Below are 20,217 nucleotides of genomic sequence, written 5' to 3' on the forward strand. Positions count from 1 at the left end.
GAATGAAACCATGTTTTGCAGAAATCCAGTCCAGCACGTGTGCTAATACAGTGGCATTTGGGTCAGCTGGACCTCCCATGGGGTGAGACTTTGCAGTCTCTGAGGTCTGCTGTCGGTGTTGAATGTAGAGAGTAGGTTGGTTATTAGCTGGTATGGTAAAACACTGAGTCAGCTGCAGCTGCAGACTCAAGAAACCATGAAATAGATGAGCTTTTTAAGGTGTATAATTTCATGAGGCAGCACAAAATGCCAGTGACAGCTATCCAACAGTGGCTATAGGCCTGTAGAAGAAGGTCTTTCCACCTATGAGACACCTACAGAACATCAGTAGGTGATTTGTAATGTTCTTCAGTGGGAAAAGATACTTGAGATCAGACATATGATGCTTAATGCTGTCAAGTAAAAGACATTTGATCTGTTTTAGTTGTGCGGATATCTTCTTAGTCAATGGTTCTGTGTATTGTAGAGCCCTGTCTTGAGCTGAAAGAATGAAGAAAAACCTCTTTTCACTTATTTGAACACAGAAGGTTGTTAGCTAATTTTGAGGAAATACAGGTAACTTTGTGCAGAAAACCGTAGGTGATGCACAGCCTAGAAAAATCTTCACAAAAATGGTTTCCCAGAGGATGAGAAAATCAGAAATCAAAATAATCAAAGTCACATGCCAGGCCTATGCTTTACTGTGCCATCAGCAAGTCAGACTATTCTGCAGAAAATTTACTGCTGCCCCTTGTTCAAAGCAGGGCCTACACACTTTCCTTAGCTCCCATGGTGGCTTCCCATCTTCTCCTCCAGGGCCCCATTCTGGGTCCAGACCTCCTACATTTCCATGTTTGTTGACAACACGCATGACTAAAATGGTATTTTCATATTTCAGTGCAGTTGAGGCCCCTTAAAGCAGAGGGTTGTGAGTGTGAAAGAGAGATATGTTGTTCCCTAATGGCTTATTACCATCCCATTTGCAATTCAGATCAGTTCTAAATTGACTGAAATTTTTAAACACATAGCAGGCAGTTTAAACTAATGATTGTCTGGAGGTTCACATCTGACATGAACTAAGCTTCTGTTCAAAACAAATTGCAAATAATTCCTCCCTTAGAGTCAAAATGTCACTTTTTACACTACGCATTGTTGCCAGATTTTGTCAGTTACATTTAAAAAAAACACACCAAAACCCACAAAAAAAATCTGCTACCCAATGAATGTTCTGAATTAGAAAGCGGACTGACACCATGGTTGTTCCCCCCCCCCCCGCCCCCCCCTTATTTACAATAATGTATATGCTGGATGAAAATAATGTAGCCTGATGAAACACCCGCCCCCCGCACCCCCCCCCCCCAGCTCCCTGAAACCCCGGGGGCGGAGGTAGGCCCGGGTTGCCTAGCAACCCCCAGCAGGCAGTGGGGCCGCCGAGGCCTGCTGAGGCCTGTCTTGCCTGCCAGCCTCTCCCCATCACTGTCGGGGTTATTTGCAAATCCCCCCAAACAGGGCAGTTCATTGGTGTGTCCCCCCTGTTGCTAGCTTGGCCAAGCCTACACAATTGTGGCCCCGAAAGTCAGGGTGCCAAGGGTGTGTTGGAGGCCCCTGTGCATGTTGGAGGCCTCTGTGCTGAGCATTGTGCTCTTCAGAGAGCAATGGCTGGTGCTGGCACAGAGCTTCAGAGGTGACTTTTCTTCTGGCCTTGGAGGTGTAGTAAAATGGGCTTAATCTTCACTGTTCCCATTTTTTGGCACGCTACCTTGTAACAGCTGCTTAAAGAAGTAATTCAGAGTTCAGGTTCAGTTCCATCAGGATTTCAAACTCCATACGTTTGATGATAAAGGAAACTCTTTAAAAATGATAAAAAAGGAAACTCTTTAAAAATGTCCAGTGTGGTAGAAAGGGTATGTTGAATATGTGAGTGAAATCGGGTTTCCCTTGAAAGAAAGAACCTATCTGAAGGGACTTGCTGGAGAATCTTGATAATTTACAGCCACTGATAACTAATCGTGAATAGGGAGGTATTTGCCGATTTCTAAAGGGAATGAGCTTATGCAGAGATTTAAAAAAAAAAAAAAAAAAAAGAGTCCAGTTTCCTTTTCCTTTGATATAAGACTTGTGTATTTCTGCTTTGTAGGTGCTGGCCACAGGTGTAAGCTTTAGGACAGTCTCCTTTTTACCCACAGTGTTCCTGGATCAGATATCTTTCTTTCATGTTACTTGAAAGTCTGTGTTACTTAACTGACTTGTGGCTATCTTCACATTCAAAAAAAATAAAAAAGAAAAGAAAAAAAATATTGTTTTTCAAAAATTGTCACAAAGAACCCTCTTATGTTCATCAAGCTACTTGTTTGGTTGCTATGTATGTTTTGATCTTGAAATGTGTATTGATGTACTTTGTACAACATTGCATTTCTCAAAAGATTTTGCATAGCACTTTGTCATACTTACTATTGTTTTGGTCCCTTTTTCCACTGAGAAATATTTATTGAAATGTTGTTAAAATGGTGGATTGATGGAAATCCCTGCTCGAGGAATATTTTCTCATGAGAGAGAGTATGATGAAATGACATGCTTCTTATCTACTAAAATGGCAATTCAACTGAAAACTTTAATTTTCTTTCGGAAAATTGTGAATCTGGATTTGGCTTCAGTCAATACATGGGAGAGGTTAGAACTCAATCAAAACCATCTTTCATCTGTGAAACATGAAAACCCATTTTTCATGTTTTGATTTCCTAAAGGATGCCATCCAGAGGGACCTTGACAGGCTTGAGGAGTGGACCCATGCAAACTTCATGAGGCTCAAAAAGATGGAGTGCAAGGTCCTGCACCTAGGTCAGGACAGTCTCCAAGATCAATACAGACTTGGAGATGAATGGGTTGAGGGAAGCCCTGTGGAGGACTTGGGAATACTGGTGGTTGAAAAACTGGACGTGAGCTGGTAGTGTGCACTTGCAGCCCAGAAAGCCAATCACACTCTGCACAAGCACCATAGCTGTCTGTATCTTGGGCTGCATCAAAAGAGATGTCACCAGCAGGTTAAGGGAAGTAATTCTGCCCCTCTACTCTGCTCTTGTGAGACCCCACCTGGAGTATAGCATCCAGCTCTGGGATGTCCAGTTCTGGGGTGCCCAGTACAAGAAAGACCTGGACCTGTTGGAGCAGATCCAGAGAAGGACCACAAAAATGATCAGAGAGCTGGAGCACCTCTCCTATGAAGACAGGCTGAGGGAGTTGGGGTTGTTCAGCCTGGAGAAGAGAAGGCTCCAAGGGGACCTTATTGCGGCCTTTCAGTATGTAAAGGGAGAGTTTGTCCTGCAGTGACAAGGGACAATGGTTTTAAAGTGAAAAAGGGTAGATTTAAATTGTATAAAAGGAAGAAGTTTTTTACAAGGGTGATGAGATACTGGAATAGGTTGCCCAGAGAAGTTGTGGAGGCCCCATCATCACAAGTGTTCAAGGTCAGGTTGGACGGGGCTTTGAGCAACCTGACCTAGTGAATGGTGTCCCTACCCATGACAGGGAGGTTGATTTGGTGCATGCTTTGGAGGAGACCATGCAGTGTTTCTTGACCATCTCTCTGAAACGTGTTGTGCATGTTCAAGACTGTAGCACTACCATTGTACAGCTTCACTCCGCTGTTTTGTCCCCAGTCAGATTTATGCCATGACAACAGGTATATAAGATTACTATTAATTTAGGCCAAGCCAGAATTCATAATCCCTTGTATAAAAAGCTATACCAGGTATGTCATGCTTTGATACTAAGGTGAGGTGCATGATATAATTAATTACACAAGCACCTTTTCCCTGTCAGAGCAATATGAACTTTTTTTTTTTGCGGAGGAGTTATGGTATGCCCAAGGAGGGTTGTCAAGGGGACAGAAAATGTTTTTTTGCAGAACAATGCTACTATCTACCACTGTATTAAAAGCTTCAAGATTTGTTTTTGTATGAGTCCCTTTCTGTCTTATATTTACCTAAACCTTACTTTCACTTAGATGGAATGTCAAGTGAAAATAAAAATAAATGGGTATCCTAAACTTCTTGCAAACCATTTCTGGGTTTTTTTTTTTTCTTTACATTTTTCATGGTGCCATCCATCAAAAGCTAATCTTTCAATAAACTCAGGCTGTGCATTGCACTTTCTTCCTTCACATGGCCCTGGAGAAAGCATGAGAGAATTTTCTAATAGGATGAAGTATTTTCTAGTACAAAATGATAAAGAACAGAATCTTTTTTATTTTCTCACTTTGATGCAACAGGGACACAGAAGATCAGATTCTTTGCAAATAACACAAAAGCCACTTTGAAGAATTGCTGAGCTGTCTATTGCATTAGCTTTGTCATGAAGACCCATGGTCTCTATTACATGGGTCTCATAGAGATACCATGCAAATCAAATTAATTCAAGTAGCTTTTGTCATATTGAGTTATAGTACATTGGCTGTAGGTCCAGGATGTTGGAACATCCAAAAGGTTCTGAGGCTTTAGTTAAGCTTGGATAATCATCAAAAGGCTTGGAAACTTTTTTGAGCTATACGAACTATTTTTGTCCATGAAATCAGGCTGGAAATCTCCCAAGAATGGCTCCTGGGGAAGATTATTGTTATTTCATTCATCTGGCTAAAAAAAGGGCCTATTGTCATGTATGATTATTGGCCTAATCCTGCAAACCATGGAAGTGCTTGCAAACATGAAGTCAGTAAAGGTAAGCATAATCATATCTTCATGTATTTCTGGAATTATTTCTACCTTAGCAATGGAGTGAAAAGAATGATAGAGAGACAAGTTGTTATATACCATACTTTGCATACTTCTGATTCCTACTTGTTTGAATTATAAGTGAATAGAGCATGACTTTGCTGGGAAGGGGCCCTTTTTTTTGTTCTGTGTTAGTGTACAGTAATGGTGACTTGGCTGGTAAGTGTGGATGTAGTGATTCTGATATTACTGTTAAAAATATAATATTCTTTATTAATTTCTAATTTATTTGACACTAAAAGCTAGAGGGAGGTAGTCTGTTTGATAGTGAAAAAAATTCCATCAGTAAATGGGAATATTTATAGTTAGTCATTTAGTGTACAAACTAATTCCTATTCATTAAGTGCATATGCATATTATGTATTTTTTATTCTGCAAACTCCAATTTTTGCATTCTGCAAACTGCACATTTTCAGCATGTGGTATATGTACAAGTGGTGTGAGTTTTATAGCTTCTTTGGTATGCTAGAGTGAATGCTCTTAGGATTTTTGATGACTCACACTTTCACTCATGTGAATTAATAAGCGATCAGAACTCTTCAGTGTAATGAACCTTATCGTTTATTAAAAAGGGAAAAGTGTTTCTATAATTAGTGTGGTGCTGTTTGACAGAAAAAGTGAATTTTTGGGGGACTACTACTATTAAATATTGTCAGTAAATACTATTAATTTTTATGCTTGGCAAAGCACTTTCTGGTAGCAAACTGCTTAAGATGTAAGGAAGTGTTTGTTGTAAAAGTGTTCTTTAATAAATTTTGACTAGTGTCTATGCCATCATTTTTTAAATAGTTGTGAAATATGGAAATCTCCAGTAAAGGACTCTGTCTGAGACATGTCCTTAGCACTTTTAGTGAGGATTAGTGTCACCAATAAACAGGAAACAAACATTCATCTGTGTATACATCAGTACTTCTTGAGCCAGAGACCGAGTGTTTCTGTGACCTTAAAAGTCTTTCTTTCTATGACCTCTTTTCACTTAGTTTGTTACCATTCATACCATGTACAAAGGAAGAAAAATAAGATGATGTGGACTGGCCAATAATGGTATAAAATATTACCACTCAATGAAAACTTCAGAAATCCTTCATGAGCAAAGGAACAAGAAGTTATTATATCCTGCAATTCTCTTTTGGATGCATGAATTAGAAGGCAGTGTGCCACAAGAACTTGTCCTTCTCAAAAAACCAGAATGTTAGCATGAGATTCTAGTGCTTCTTGGGTGATTAAAAGAGCACAAACACAATGATATAAAAGAGAATTAGTGACAAAATAACAAAAGGGTTTGGTTTTTCCCCTCAATGCACAATAAAATGATAGGCTGAACTGTGGGCTCTGTATTTTCCTTTAAAATGGCCTTGTATTTTCTTTATCTGTGGGACCTTAAAAAAGTGCCAAACCAAAAAATCAAAGAAAATGGGAGAAGTCTCTGAACCCTTTCTTCCACCAAAGATAAGGACTGTTTTTACTGCTTTCACCTGTATGAAAAAAAAGAGGACATTAAACACCATTACTCATCTGTTTTCATTTCCTCCTCATAGTTGAGTACATGAAAGGAAATGAAAAATCACTACCAGAACATGTACATTTTTATTATTGTTATGGGGGAATATATCTAAATATAGCCTTAAAATCACAATGATAGTTGATATTGGTGAAATGTTATCTGATGGTCACCAAGGTGTTTGGGGAAAAAAAAGTTGGAAAACCATGGCTGACATTTTCAAGACTGATATTTATTTGAATTTAGCTTGATTCCTAAAGATGAATAAGAGCATAAGGAACATCAAAATGTATTATGTTTTAAAACTTGTTTTAAACCTCTTTTTAACACTTAATATAAACCTATGGATAGTCAGTCTTAAATTTCAGTTGAACATTGAGGCTCAGCTTCATTCTTCAAGATTTACCAAAGTAATTTGCAGGCACAAGACGTTAAGGGGTTGAGATAGAAATAGTCATATATGTAAATAGCTTTACAGATCAGTAAACCCAGTAATTTCAGCGGGAATGTGTATGCCTGTGATGTTATTCCCATGTAAGATTGTAGTATTTGATTTCTATAGTGTATGGGTATATACATAAGTATGATTACTGAGTTTACATCTCTGACATAATTTGTTGTTTGTATATGTTTCATTTATAATAAGCAGACTTAGTTTAAAATGTAGCCCTCAGAGTATTTCTGATTTTCAGAAATTAAACTTAGAAGATACGTGGTTTCTACACTGTATCCCCTGTTATTAAAATTGTTAATTGCCTTTGAATTAATGTTGTGATGGTAAACTGTATTGTACAAATGAATTGCCAAGTGATGGTTAAACCATTGGAGGCTTTTTGTAGCATCTCAGAAGAAAAAAGAAAAAAAGATGGTAGAGAGATTATCACATTATTAGTTAGACAGCTGATTCCAAATGACACATACTGTCAGTAAAAATCTTCCCTTATTGGCTTTAAAATCATTCTCAAAATAATTTCTGTTTGCTCCAATGGTTGGATATTGTCCTAGAGTCTAGACACAAGTCATGAATAGCAAGTTAGATTTTCATTTTGCATATCTCTATTGCTCTGTTGTATTCAATGATAAATGGCCTCAGTGATGAATTGGTTTAAACTTCATACCATTGAGATTTGGTGTCACAAGGTCTTATCTTAATTTTAGTGCCATCTATGGAAGCTTGAATATCATTTTCAAAGGGAACGGAACAGAGACTATATTTCAGCCGTGTGGACATTTCCTTCCCATTTCTGCCAATAAGGAATTTTAAACAAACAGAAGTAAAGAAACCAGCAGAGATTTAAATAGGGACAATTTGGGTATTGAATAACTAGAAAACTAGCTATTTTGAATGCTGGAAACCTGAAGTAGCAAGAAGTTATACACTTGGAAAAAAACTCTTACTAATACCAGTTTCTTTAATTTAGAAAGAACATGCTTGTTTTAAATTCAGATTTGTATAAAATAAGAGATTGGCTATGTAACTATTTTTATTGGACAAAAACCAAGTCACTCAGGCCTTATGAACGTGCACTAATTACAAAATACTAGTGAGATAAGAATGTATTGTCCCTATTAGCAATTGAAAAAATGAGAACTGCCAGTTGGCCTGTGTTGTGGCTCAAATATTCAAAGTCTGAAGGCATTGTCCGTGCCAGGGCACTTGACAATGAAGGTGTAGCTTTGAATGGCTCATGGGGTTCGACGTCTTTCTGTGTCTGTGACAGCTGTGATGACTCAGAATATTAACCAGATCACTTTTAAATACGCTTTTAGCTAAACAGCTGCAAACCAGATAGCTTTTCAGTTATTTTAGAAATTTTTTTGTCTTTCTCTTCTGTCTTTCTTTATGAAATTAAAACCTCATAATTGTACTAAACCAGGCTATAATAAAGCCAGTGCATGCAAGTTTTAAACAAGTGGGTTTAGCACTGTGATTTTTAAGCAGTTAATGAAAGTCATTGTTTTAGATCTACTCATGTAAGTGTAAAATTATGAATGTCTGCCCTATTAATCAAGTTGCTTTTGAATTCTAAAGAGATTCTGAGGTAGGAGTTTACTCAGCAAGACATAATCATTTTTCCAGCTCAATACAGACTAGTCCCATTATTCATGTTTCTTTTGAATAAGAACTCACACTGTAATTCTAAGCACTTGTCATAATTACAAAGGATATTTTTTTCTTTTTCCCCTTCAAAATGTTTTTTTGCCCATTGGCATTATAACAGAAAATAGAATATTATGATTAGATTAAATTCTAGTCTGGGCACTTGCATTTTGCCTGGCAAATTTTACCCATTTTCTTCCTTGACTGTGGTGGTGCACAGCTGTGTGTTGTTAAACTACTGTTGCATATGCCCTAAGTTTTGTGCATTTCAGAGCTTATGAAAGATGTCAGTTATGACTGTCCAACAAGGAATTTGTTTGCTGTACAGGTGATTTTATATGTATTAAAAATGGGCTTAGTATATACTTATCCAGATAAAGCCTGAGGCAGTCAATAATTGAAAATACGAAGGGATTAAAAGACCATTGTGTGTGTATATATATATAGAAAATTAGAAATGCAAGTTATCATTACATCCTTATAGGGATGGCTAAAATGAAACCTTTCTAGCCGTTGGTAATATCTAATCTCTTACCTAAATACCTACAATGGCTATGCTTATTCTGTTATGGTTATAAGCGGGAGGCCTTAAGCCCTCAAACCCATCTTCTCTGGTCTTTCACTCTTCCTCCAAGCTGGCTCAACTCTGGAGCAGTGCAGCAGGCTTGTCTGGTGGAAGCCAAACCCATGAGGAGCTGATTGGAACTTAAGCTCCTCTTTGCTGAAGCTGTGTGATAAAGCCAAGGCCAAGTTTGTTTATGGCTTACAAAGACAGCATATAGATACGGTCAGTGGCTCCAGCTGCTATTTGGCTTCTTACTTGCTGTGTGACTGTAAGCCAGACTTTTTAAAAAAATAGTCAATTGTTTTGGTCTCTCCAGTTTTCTGATGTTTAACCATAGTGTTTTGATATGAGTGCCCTAAAAACTTTGAGTGTGACTAAACCCAAAGTTTATGGAGACACTTTGTGTTCAGGGCAGCAGATACCTTGGGTCAGCTAGTGCCTTTTTACAGCTTGAAAGTTTTCTGAGCAATTGCAGCCACCACATCGCTTGTGAGGAATGTGAAGGTAGGTGGATTTGATATGGATGCCCAGTATTTCCTATTGGGACCTAGTGAAGCCTATTTGTTTCTTTGCCCTCAGACAGTCACCTCAAATGTAATGAACCTTCCTTTGGAAATGCCTCTTCTTCAAATAGTGAGTAGAGATGTAGATATACTTGGATCTCTGTCCTTAAAATTCTGGATGTGTCTTCTTTCTCCATGGACTGTATGGGGAACCAATGGCTAAGTTAGCCAAGATGGATTTCTTACTCTTCTCTCCCCTACTCAGTTTTTGTACAGAGTAGAAGCATCAGTTCAAGAGGCTTGGATTTGAGACCATATTTTTAGTTTAGAGTAGTTCAGTGTAATAGGTGATTAATCTGCTTTTTGATATCCCTCCTTTTTTCCCCCCCTCCTTTTTGGAGGGTGGGGGTAGAGAGCAATAGAAGTAAGATATCCTGTCACCAGTAACTGGAGTCTGAGATCCAAAAAGAGAAGCAACTGCTAAACGTATAAACCATACTAGCTATTTTTCATTCACTAATACCACTCAATGTTATGCACTTTTGGATTTAATAACATTTTTATTTGTATCTGCATGATCTGGTTACCACTGAAATGCTACTAAGTGTGGAGATGAGACTGAAAAGTCTACTCTTGTCATACAAGTAAATGAGAACGTTTTAAAATGCTAAGATAAATGGTGCTAATAGTTGCAGCCAAAATTCACAGAAACATGCCTGAAAGTTACTGATGAACCTGATACTGTACAGTGTGACTTCATTCATGAAGTTTGCAGTGAAAAGCGGCAAAGCAACAAGAACTCCATGATGAATGACTTCAGCAAGTGATTCAGGCCATGAGTACTTAACAATTGCCATCGTGGATTAGACGGCACTTCAGAAGCTTGAGGTAGTTGTCAATTTTGTGGGAATCTCGGCGGAGGCAATGCAGCAGGTTGTAAAAGGCAAAGAGCCTGGAGTCCTCATCCGCGAGTTGCAGGGATGGAAGGCCTTCCCATTGAGGGTAAATTTCATTTCCGATCTCACCAGAATGAACCTAAAGACACAAAATGATATTGTAGTAAATGATAGTGCATCTGACTGGCCCTGAGGAATGCTTGTTGCTAGTGTATGGCTTGTGAAGTGTTTCCTCTTATGGTTCCCAGTATTCTGTACGATGTTCTTTATCTTCATGCAGAAATTTGAATGAATTTGTCAGATTTTTCAGTTTATTTCCCTAAAATATGTAAAAAAACCTTAACTGTGTCAGTAGTGTTTTAAGAAAACTACTGTGTTAAGTGGATTCCAGTGGAATCTGACTTTGCAGAGAAATGACCCTTTCCTTTATGCATGGATTCCTCAGTGACATCTCGGGTTCCCTCCATCTCAAAATCTTTGTTAGCACTTGTTCCTAGAACTTTTTTGTGTGTATCTCCAGCTTCATCTTGGCTTATCTCTTAAGTGATCTCTGATACAGGCAGATTCAAGAACATGTTACCAGACGAATCTCCTAACAGTACATCTTCAGATGTCCTGTACTTCAGGTTCCATTAAAAAAAAAAACAAACAAACACAACAAAACCAAAAAAAACCCCAAAAACTGAGTAATACACTAACCTGTAATGTTAGAAAGCTACATGTAGTACATGTAGGAACTCATGTAGTAAGCCAGCATCTGAGGTTTAGGTTCCCTTGTTTGAAAGAGAGAATTGTATCACAGAAATCTACCTTTCATAGCAGGAAGGAAGTCCGAGTCTACTGGTGCTTGTGCACTTTCCTTATTTCCCACCAGCTGTAGTTCGTACAAGCAAGCACACAGGAGAGTATCTGTGGACTCTCTGTCACTCAGTTTAAGCAACAAGCCAAAAAAATTATAGACCTACTATGACTCAGAAACGTGGTTTGACACTAATGAATTTGCCAATCCTGTCTTCAACCTCCTTCTGTAAATAATGTGAACGAGAAGGTGGTGACAGGGTAAAACTGTAGCAGCACCTGACTTACACTGTTATCTTGGATCCTCGCCTGCACCCTTTTCACATGTGGATATGGGAAAGAGATATATTTGATTACACTGATAAATGCATTTGTGGCCTGGATGGGCTAAGGTTTCTGAGTAAAGAGACACCTAACTGAAAGAGAGAGAGACCAGGAGTGAGTGATCCAGTGGAAAGTGGTGGATACAGCGGTGGTGGCACACTTAATGCTGTTCAACTAAGCAAAAGCCAGTAAAGTCAGAACCTCTTTTAACATCTGGCTCAGTGACAGAATGATGTATTCAGGGACTAACAGAGGCCCCTTTAAAAATAAACATGCTAGAGCAGATTTTATTCAGGAAAGCTTTCAATCATCTACTGATAACAAGAGTTACTCGAGTATGGGTTTTGTCAGACAACAGCCTTGTTGTCTGACCTTACAAGTGTAGGGGGAACCAAGTCAGAGCCAGAGCTCATGGTAACTAGTATGGTGCAAAAAGCGAAATGAAAGATACCACAATTACTTTGCTGTATGCCACATCTTTACGATAGCCCAGCCTTCTAGAACAGTTTTCAACACAGTATCTGTTTCTGAAAACTATACACAATACCTATATGTGTGCAGATATGTATAAATATGCTAAAACATACATATAAATATGTGCATGTGAAACACACAGGCACATCCTTAAAAAATCAGGATTGCAAATTCAAAATACTCAAAGATAGAATGATGATCACCAGTCCTGATAATTACACCTTCCCTCAAAGCAGCACTGGGAGTATGCTGCGTTATGCTGTGCCAGTCATATCACATTGTCTCTTCAGAAATTGCAGGTAGCAGAAGAGGAGAAAACTGAAAGAAGAAAGCTGAACATTCTCAGATTCAGCTATTTTGCCTCCCTTTTTTCCCTTCACATCCACTGTTTCCTATTCCAGGTAGGGAGGGCCTGTCACTGTATGCGTCTTCATTACAGCAACAGGCTGGCAGGCTGTGAAGGATTCAGTACTTACCCGCCCAACTATTTTCTCCATTCCTTCTAGAAGACGCTTGTTTTGTTCTTCAATCTCTACAGCCTTCCACAGGATGGTTTCTGGAGCTTCTTTGATTCTTTGTACTTCAGAGGCAAGATGGATCAGGGGATCATTCCAGGAGCGCAGCACTCCCAGTATTAAATTCAGTAGGTCTTCATGCTGCTCACCCACATTAAGAAAAGACAGTTAAAATAGCAAGGCTAAATGCTGGCAGCAGTAGGAAGCATTTAGAGCAATGTCCTTAGACGTAGTGCTTTGGGAACTCATTCCAGGACCTACTACTGAATATGCCCTATAACCCTGTCTTAGACACCTCTGTGCAATTGCATTTCCGAAATTTATTATTGTTGTCATCATGTTTTACACTATTAGCACAAGCTCCTAAAGTATTTTAATGGAAAATATCATTAAAACGTCTCCACATTAAAAACTAGGAAGCACAACTGTGCTTCATCACTGTGAGAAAACCAGAACTCCTTATCGGATTTTTGATGGATATTTTAAAATCCAATGATTTTTTATTTTTTATTTTTTTAATGTTTAGTACAGAATGGAAGGTGCATATTACGGTAAACCACTAAATAGCTTTTATTGCCTCTATGTAACTCATGTATCCTCCCCTTTGAACAATGGTGCTTCCAGCTATAACTCTCTGGCTTTAAAAATTGTCCTTTACTGTGAGTGATAAAAATTCATAAAGCGTATGGTTATGGTAGTATTCAACTTTTTTTTCTTTGCTAGATGCACTGGATCTGCACACAACCAGACTTGTGTAGCCAGGGCTGTGAATTCTGTTGCTTCCAATAGTTTCTGAACGAGATACTGAGAAGATGACTATACTGGAATTGCAAAGATAGCACCACCATGCAACTGATAAAGATTTCTGCCTGACACACCCCCATTCATACAGCTGTGCTTATTTTTTTCTCCAGAGTATTTTCAAGTTGTATCCATGAGTACAGGCTGAACAAGAATATCGTCATCTTCCCTTAAGTTTATAATTATTAACTTGACATACGTAGCATGTTTCTCTTTACAAGTATTTTGCAATATTTCGCACTAGAGTCTTTGTATTTGGATGATGATGTGACCACTTTTGCCTACTGGTAACAGCAAGAATATCTATGTAGTATTTGTTTAGTAATGTCAGTGTTTTCAGTTACTGGAAAACTTTACCTCTGCCTGCATGCAGTATTCACTATATTGCCAATGTATTTTTATGTTTGTTAATATAATACCTGTCTATAAGGTGCTTTAAGATAATGTTCAAAGGCTGTAGTGTTCTCAGTGCTGTACAAGCATGGTAACTGCTATTGCTCTATGAGGTTGTATTGTAAATGGAAATAAGATGCAATGACTGAAAGCAGCATACAGGAAAAGGAGGGGAAGATGAAAGTTACCGGTACTTACGTACTCTGTACAGCCTGTAACTTAGTATCAGCAAATGTCAAATCAGCTTTTCTTGGCTTTTTGGTGCCTTCCTCTTCCTGGCTTTTTCATTCCGATTGAGCTGATTTCCCTCTCCATCTGTCTGCTGCCTTTCCATTCTGTACCCCCTGCTCTATCTCACACTGAATGACAGTAGAAATGGGACTTACATGAGTCTGCTGAGCTTGCTCCTTATCTTCAGGAGTGGTTAAGGAGGATGTGTGGCAGCCATTAACAGCTTTTGTAATAAAACCCCGGCCCTGAGCATAGCGTTCATCCTGCAGATCAGCAAGGACAGGCATTATTGAAAGAGATAAGTAAGAAGAGCTTCCATTTAAACACTGTATTAACTAATTGTTGTTCCATTGCCTTTATCACTGCTTTTATGCTGCAAAGGTCAAAAGTTTCGGGTGAGTCTTTAGAGTGAAACTAGCATCCAGCAAACACAGGCTTGTCCCACAGATAAAGAATGATGGGAGAAAGGTATCTTTTAATAGAAGTGTTGGGGACCTTAGCAATGGTCAGCACTACACACAGATTTGGTCACCGTTGGGACTATCACTGTGCAGCAGTCATATTTGTTTACTTATTGAAGGATTCCATATGTTAACATATGCTTGTGCTTAAAAAATATTAAATTGCATTTTTATGTTTTCTCACTCGCAGGAAAAGGCAGAGTACTTACAAATTCATTGAATATTTCCGAAGAGAGGAAGTGGATGTAGTGTGAAAGTTTAACTGCTCGGTCAAAAAGTTCTCCAAGGGAAACTTGGCAACTGACGGATCCATTGGGGCAGATAGGCAAGGAGGTCACTCCTTCCTTTGTCAGGAGCACGTTGGACACCAGAAGAACCACCAGCAATAAACCTGTTTGTGTTAAAACCAACCCAAAATGGAATCACATTGACTTGTATGTGCATTTAGAAGTAGCTGTCAGAGCCAGATGCTGGATGGATTTGGCTGTGTTGTCACGTGGCTCAGAGTACCCCCTGTACTGGATGCTGAAAATCAGCGGAGGAGGGAAGCACTGTAATTCTATTATCCTTTCTCCCCTCTGTCACCCTGACTGTGTAGCAGAGCCTGCTGCAGAATTCAAGGAGACAAGGTAACCTGTGCTGCAGTGTACACTGTATTCTGAATTCTCTTACTGTTGTGCCTGACTTTATTACACAGTGATAAATGGAAGAAAGAGAATCAAACTTCTTCACAGTGTAAATATAGATACATAATTATATTTGCACAGCTATATAAATTTGGAAAATAGATTGGTCTTTTTTTTTTTTTCCCTTCCCCCCCTCCTCCCACAGGTCCTTTTCTTCTTTGCAAACATTTGGAGTTTAAATTAATTTTGTGGGAGGGTGGTTAGGTCACTCTCTTAAGGTTTTGATTGTCCTGGGAGTTCCTTCAGAAGATTTCCAGCAGCTGTGCTGCTTTGCTGTTTAGAATTTAACCCTGAATTGTCTACTGCTAAGAAAACAGAGAGTACTTTAATCTTTTCCCCTGAGCTCTGAAACCGATATAGAGAACTTCTCATTATCTAAAACACAAAACCTCATCTGTTTAAAACTTTTAATATTAACTTAACAGAGTCAAGTTTTCTATTCAGTGAAATGAAATATGCACAGAAAAACAATGGGGAAAATTTAAAGCAAATATTTGGTAAATGAACGTACTTACTCAAAGAACACTGTTCTGTGCTCTGCGATTTTCAGTTCTGGAAATTGGCTTGCTACAAGTATTGGTTCACTAGACTTATTTTAGATGCTAAATTAAAGTGTACTCCATAAATCAGCAGAGTTGTCCCTAATTTTATAATGAGATAAGTTTCTTTCTAGCTCTAAAGTAGAGAAAAGTCCATTTACACTATATTGAAGGAAGCCTTCCTCCTCACCCATGAACAAGGTGCATGCATGCTGCAGTTAGGAAAGTCCTCTGGGAAATAATTCTGCGAATAAGAAAACCTGAAACTTGTTGGCTTAGAAAGTTGAAGATGGTTATGAAAGCATTCAGTTCAAAATTACTACACCACTTTGAGACTTGTGGGTAATAAAGTTTAGTCATTGCCTTCTGAGTGGTATAACAAAACAGTTTGGTTCCAGTCTTTTGTGTGCAGGTGTCACATCCCTCAAGCCAATTTTCTGTTATACTGCCCAATGCAAAGGTAGTCTTAGGAGACAAAAGACTGAGTAAAAAAGGGATGAAGCTGCCTTCTAATTCCAAGCTTTGGACACTAAACATTTGAGGTACAGGCAGGTTTCACCACGATCAGAAGACTAGGTGGCTGGAAGACCTCAGTTTCTACAACTGTTACATTTCAGTTACTTCCTAATTCAATCCAAATTTAAAGAAATATGCAAGTTATCAGCGAGTGAATGGCAGAAGTCTTACCTTTCAGTGAAGCCCCCTTGTTGCTCATGGTGGGGATCCTGTGTGATGACTTGCTTTACCTGGAAAAAGTCTCAATACTTGCTTTTATCCTTTGCGCATGCCACTTTTATATACACCATCCAGGGTCCATCTTGCATACATTCAGCAGGTCATGGAGTTTATCTCGATAATTACAAACATCGAATTGCCTTCCTTCCACATTCATATTCAGTATTTTTTTTGTTTTTTTATTTTTAAGGGTGAGAGGGAATTTCATTAACAAGTTCAGCTGTGGGATCCTAAATACGGTTGGAGGAAGAGTGTGCCAAAAATTTACCCTGAATGAGGTGCAAATGCCATTGGTCCTAGAAACCTCCTGCTGTCAAGTCTAAGACATATTCTCAATGTTTCTAGCCTGCTGTTCCTCCTCCCTAGAACTGTCATCTCATCCTTCCTTGTTTCTTCAGCCATCCAAGATTGCTTATGTTAAAATTCTGGTTATTTGTGGAAGGCAAATAATATTTTACAATGTCCACAGTGAGAGAAACAGCATAAATTGTAGTGAAATGTATCCAGAGAAAGGGAATGGAGGCTCCTGGAAATACAGGTCACTATCTGTAAGATTATCAATGTGACATTCTGGGTATATAGATCCATACAGTTAAAAAAGTTATTACACAGCACAAATCATGATATAATTGATCCTCAGTCTGCGAGATATTTGGAGAAAGTTCTTACATTAAAAAAGTAATAATTTGCAACAGTCAACGAGGAAGAAGTTACATGTTTACTGTTTAAGCACAAATGTTTCATGAATAAGTCAGCATTATTTAAGCCCTCTACAAAACCATGAGATTGCTTTCTGTACTTGGAAACTCCCTGCGTAAAAGATGGGCATTTCCACCATACGCAAAACATATGCTGTCATAATCACTGGGATTTGTTTCCAGATCTGATGTGCCTGTGGAAATCTACAAACTAGCCCTAGCAGGCTGGCCCCATTGTCTTGTTGTGTAAGGGTCATCTGTATGAATATGTTAGCAAATGTGTAATCTCTCACCTGTTTCTCAGGTCCATTTACCTGTGAAAAGACTTTCCAAATCAGATGATTATAATGAATAAGGTATACAGCGTTAATGAATTTTCCTGCCTTTAGACAACTTGTTTTGTACTTGTGGAACAGGTATTTATGTAACCCTGAGTCCTTCATTATTTCATAACTATGGACATGATTCTTGAAGCAGTGATAAACAAGCGAGAAGAAAGGTAGAGCATTTAGGGGGTAAACCATGGAAGGCATCCCTTTGGAAGCAGTAAAAGGAGATGCTTCAGCAGTAAACCAAAACCAGTAACAAGTGGTCTACCTCTGCTAGGTTCAAGGATGATTGCTAGAAGAGTTTGTTCTGCTTAGAGGCTGGATCTTGTTTGGAAATTGAGGCCCTGCTGAGTAAATGAAGCAGCTGTTGCCTGCAGCAGGGAGAAGTGGCAGCCTGGTGAAGGCAGTATAACTAGAATATGGCCACAGCCAAAACTCTGGAATGGATGGTAGAAACCCAGCTGTCTTCTAAACCACAGCCACATGGCTTATGATCTTGGTTTAATTCAACTTGAAAATCTTCCCCAATAAGCTTACAGGTGAGCTTGAAAAATCCTGGTATCTTATAACATTAGAAGAGACCTGTGAATAAAAGGAATTAACACTTCTCAACACACCTTTTGCTCTTTTGCTTTTCTTGGTATTTTGAGGGGTTGGTAGAGATGCCAAAATAAGGCACACAACTGATTAATATTAGGGACTAGATAACAAAGGAAGATATTCACAAAGGCAGCAGGTAAACTCCCTAGGCTCCCTTTACCATTACTGGAGAGGGAAGCTGCTCACAGGCCTGGCGGCATCAGGTAAAGTCAGGATCCGTATACGACTTATCTTCGAGAGGAGCCTGTTTCTTGCCATATAAGCGTAGCCAAAGCACCTCAAATGCAGATCATGGGAAAAAGTGGGGGTTTGTAAACCATTGCGTGATGTTTTAATGAAAGCATTCTACCACAAAATGATATACTTCGCTTTTCTTTTGCACCTTTCATCTTGAAATCCTCAAATACTTTACTAACACGAATAGGTTAAAATTGTCAGCAATTAAGAAACAGGCAGAAGGAGAGGAGAAACTCTTTGTAATGTAGATAAATATAAAGGTAAAGTTCTTTTATCAGGTATGAGAACTGACATAGAAGTTAAGATGTTTATTTGCAGCTGCACAGGAAGTCTTTTGGGAAAAAAAAACCAACAACAACAACAACAAAAATTCCTGATTCCCAGATCTGCACTCTAAGTGAAGACTCAAATTTCTTACTAGTACCAAAAGGAAAAGAAAGGCGAGAGAAGAAAAAGAGGAGGAAAAGTTACAATAACCATAAATAAATAGGTCCAAATAATAAATTTCTTATATTAATTAGGAATTGGGTTCTATTTAAAAGTGGAAAAAACCTCAACAGTAGCTGAAAATGCTCCCCTCTGCCTTTTGAAAGTGGCTTGGTTTTACATCTTTCAAAGAAGTAATATAGAACTTGGCATCCCATCTTCCCTGACTGTTCCCTGAACCTTGGTAAAGGAAACTGATCCTAGCCCATAATAGCCTCCTAATTGTGACAGTAGCTGAGGACAGCACTGTAAATAACTGGACAGTCATCACAAGTGAGGGGATTGCTCCTGGAACAATTCGAGGAACTCCAAAGCACATTTGTGATTAGCAGCACGTTTCCATCTCCCTTTGTCTTTCACTCTTAGGAATTTAGGAATTAGGAATTTAATGGAGTTAATTTATTTTTTTTTTAATTATCACATTCCTTTTATCTTCAAGAGTTTTTCTGGAAGTAATATTAGTAGGTTGTTACCACCCAGTGTAAACAATATGCCAAAAGAAGGGCTTAATTTATGCAGACTTTATTATATAGCTTTTAGCTCATTACTCATGCTTCATAGGCATTACATGTGACGTATCAATATTGCAGATAACAGCATTTAGTGCTCATTTTTCCATAATCTTATCTTTCTGTATCATGTGAGGTTGCAGGCCATGAGTTAGTCTGTCACATTTTGATTAAGAGCTCTGGGTCAGGACTAGAAGATCAAATATTCCTATTCCATTTTATTTTATTTTAAGTTTTTGAGATATGCAAAGTGTTGTGTCTGATTGTCATCTACTACAGAGGAATGAAAATAATCTTTTCTGATGGAATAGTTCTTTGCAGAATACTTATTTCACGCAGATGAATCAAAGACTGGGTAATATCAATCGGTATTTCTCTTTTTAATTTTACTTACCTGGAAGTATCTGTATTTAATAACAGAACTTTAGTTAATGCGGAAGTTGAAAATGCCAGCTTTCTGGCTATGTTTTTGAAAGGTGATCCCCAAGTTATGCATGCAGATGACTGAGCATGCAAAACTGAATGTGCAGAAACCTATTCCTATAGGTGATCTGATTGTCTGAGTCTTCCGATACACAATGCAGCAGAGGGGTTGATGTTTTCCTGGTTTGTATATGTAAGCTGGAGTCATAATGATAAAAATATAGTTGCTCTTTTCTTCCTTTCATGTAATAATTTACAAAGCTGTCCAGTCAACTTCATTTAATGGTTGGCTTTGGACAGATACAAATAATATTTAATCTGGATCAAAACCAAATCCTCAGAGCACTTTAACTTTTCAAACATGTGGAAAATACATTTTAAGGATGAACATAAGCAGGATACTTTTTAAATCTAGATAGTTTCAAATGACAAATATTGTGTCTTTTCTGATTACTCCCTATAACCTCCATGTAACTTTTGTGCAAAATTAAAGTGATTTTCTAGGATTCTGTAAAACAAGGGTTCTTGCTCTCCATCTTCTTCTTCTAGGAAACAGGAGAATTTAAAAGTGTTCTCTCCAAATGTTTTTCTCAGCAAAACCAGCAAAATGGGGATTGAGTACTTTCATACTGTGATCCCTGCATGCAGGCTGGTAAAAAATAGATAA

General features: G+C 38.4%; 1 protein-coding gene across 1 annotated transcript; it reads right to left on the reverse strand.

Annotated features, from left to right (window-relative positions):
- Nucleotides 1–10,040: 10,040 nt before the first annotated feature.
- On the reverse strand, nucleotides 10,041–14,136 carry PRL (prolactin). The gene is made up of 3 exons (XM_005235716.2): nucleotides 14,003–14,136; nucleotides 12,384–12,563; nucleotides 10,041–10,450 (listed from the first exon to the last, which is right to left on the reverse strand). The coding sequence occupies exons 1-3, from the start codon at nucleotides 14,132–14,134 to the stop codon at nucleotides 10,259–10,261; spliced, it is 504 nt and encodes a 167-aa protein (XP_005235773.2). The 5' UTR covers nucleotides 14,135–14,136; the 3' UTR covers nucleotides 10,041–10,258.
- Nucleotides 14,137–20,217: the final 6,081 nt, after the last annotated feature.

Source organism: Falco peregrinus, chromosome 3 (genome assembly GCF_023634155.1).
Source record: "Falco peregrinus isolate bFalPer1 chromosome 3, bFalPer1.pri, whole genome shotgun sequence".
Classification (NCBI taxonomy): domain Eukaryota; kingdom Metazoa; phylum Chordata; class Aves; order Falconiformes; family Falconidae; genus Falco; species Falco peregrinus.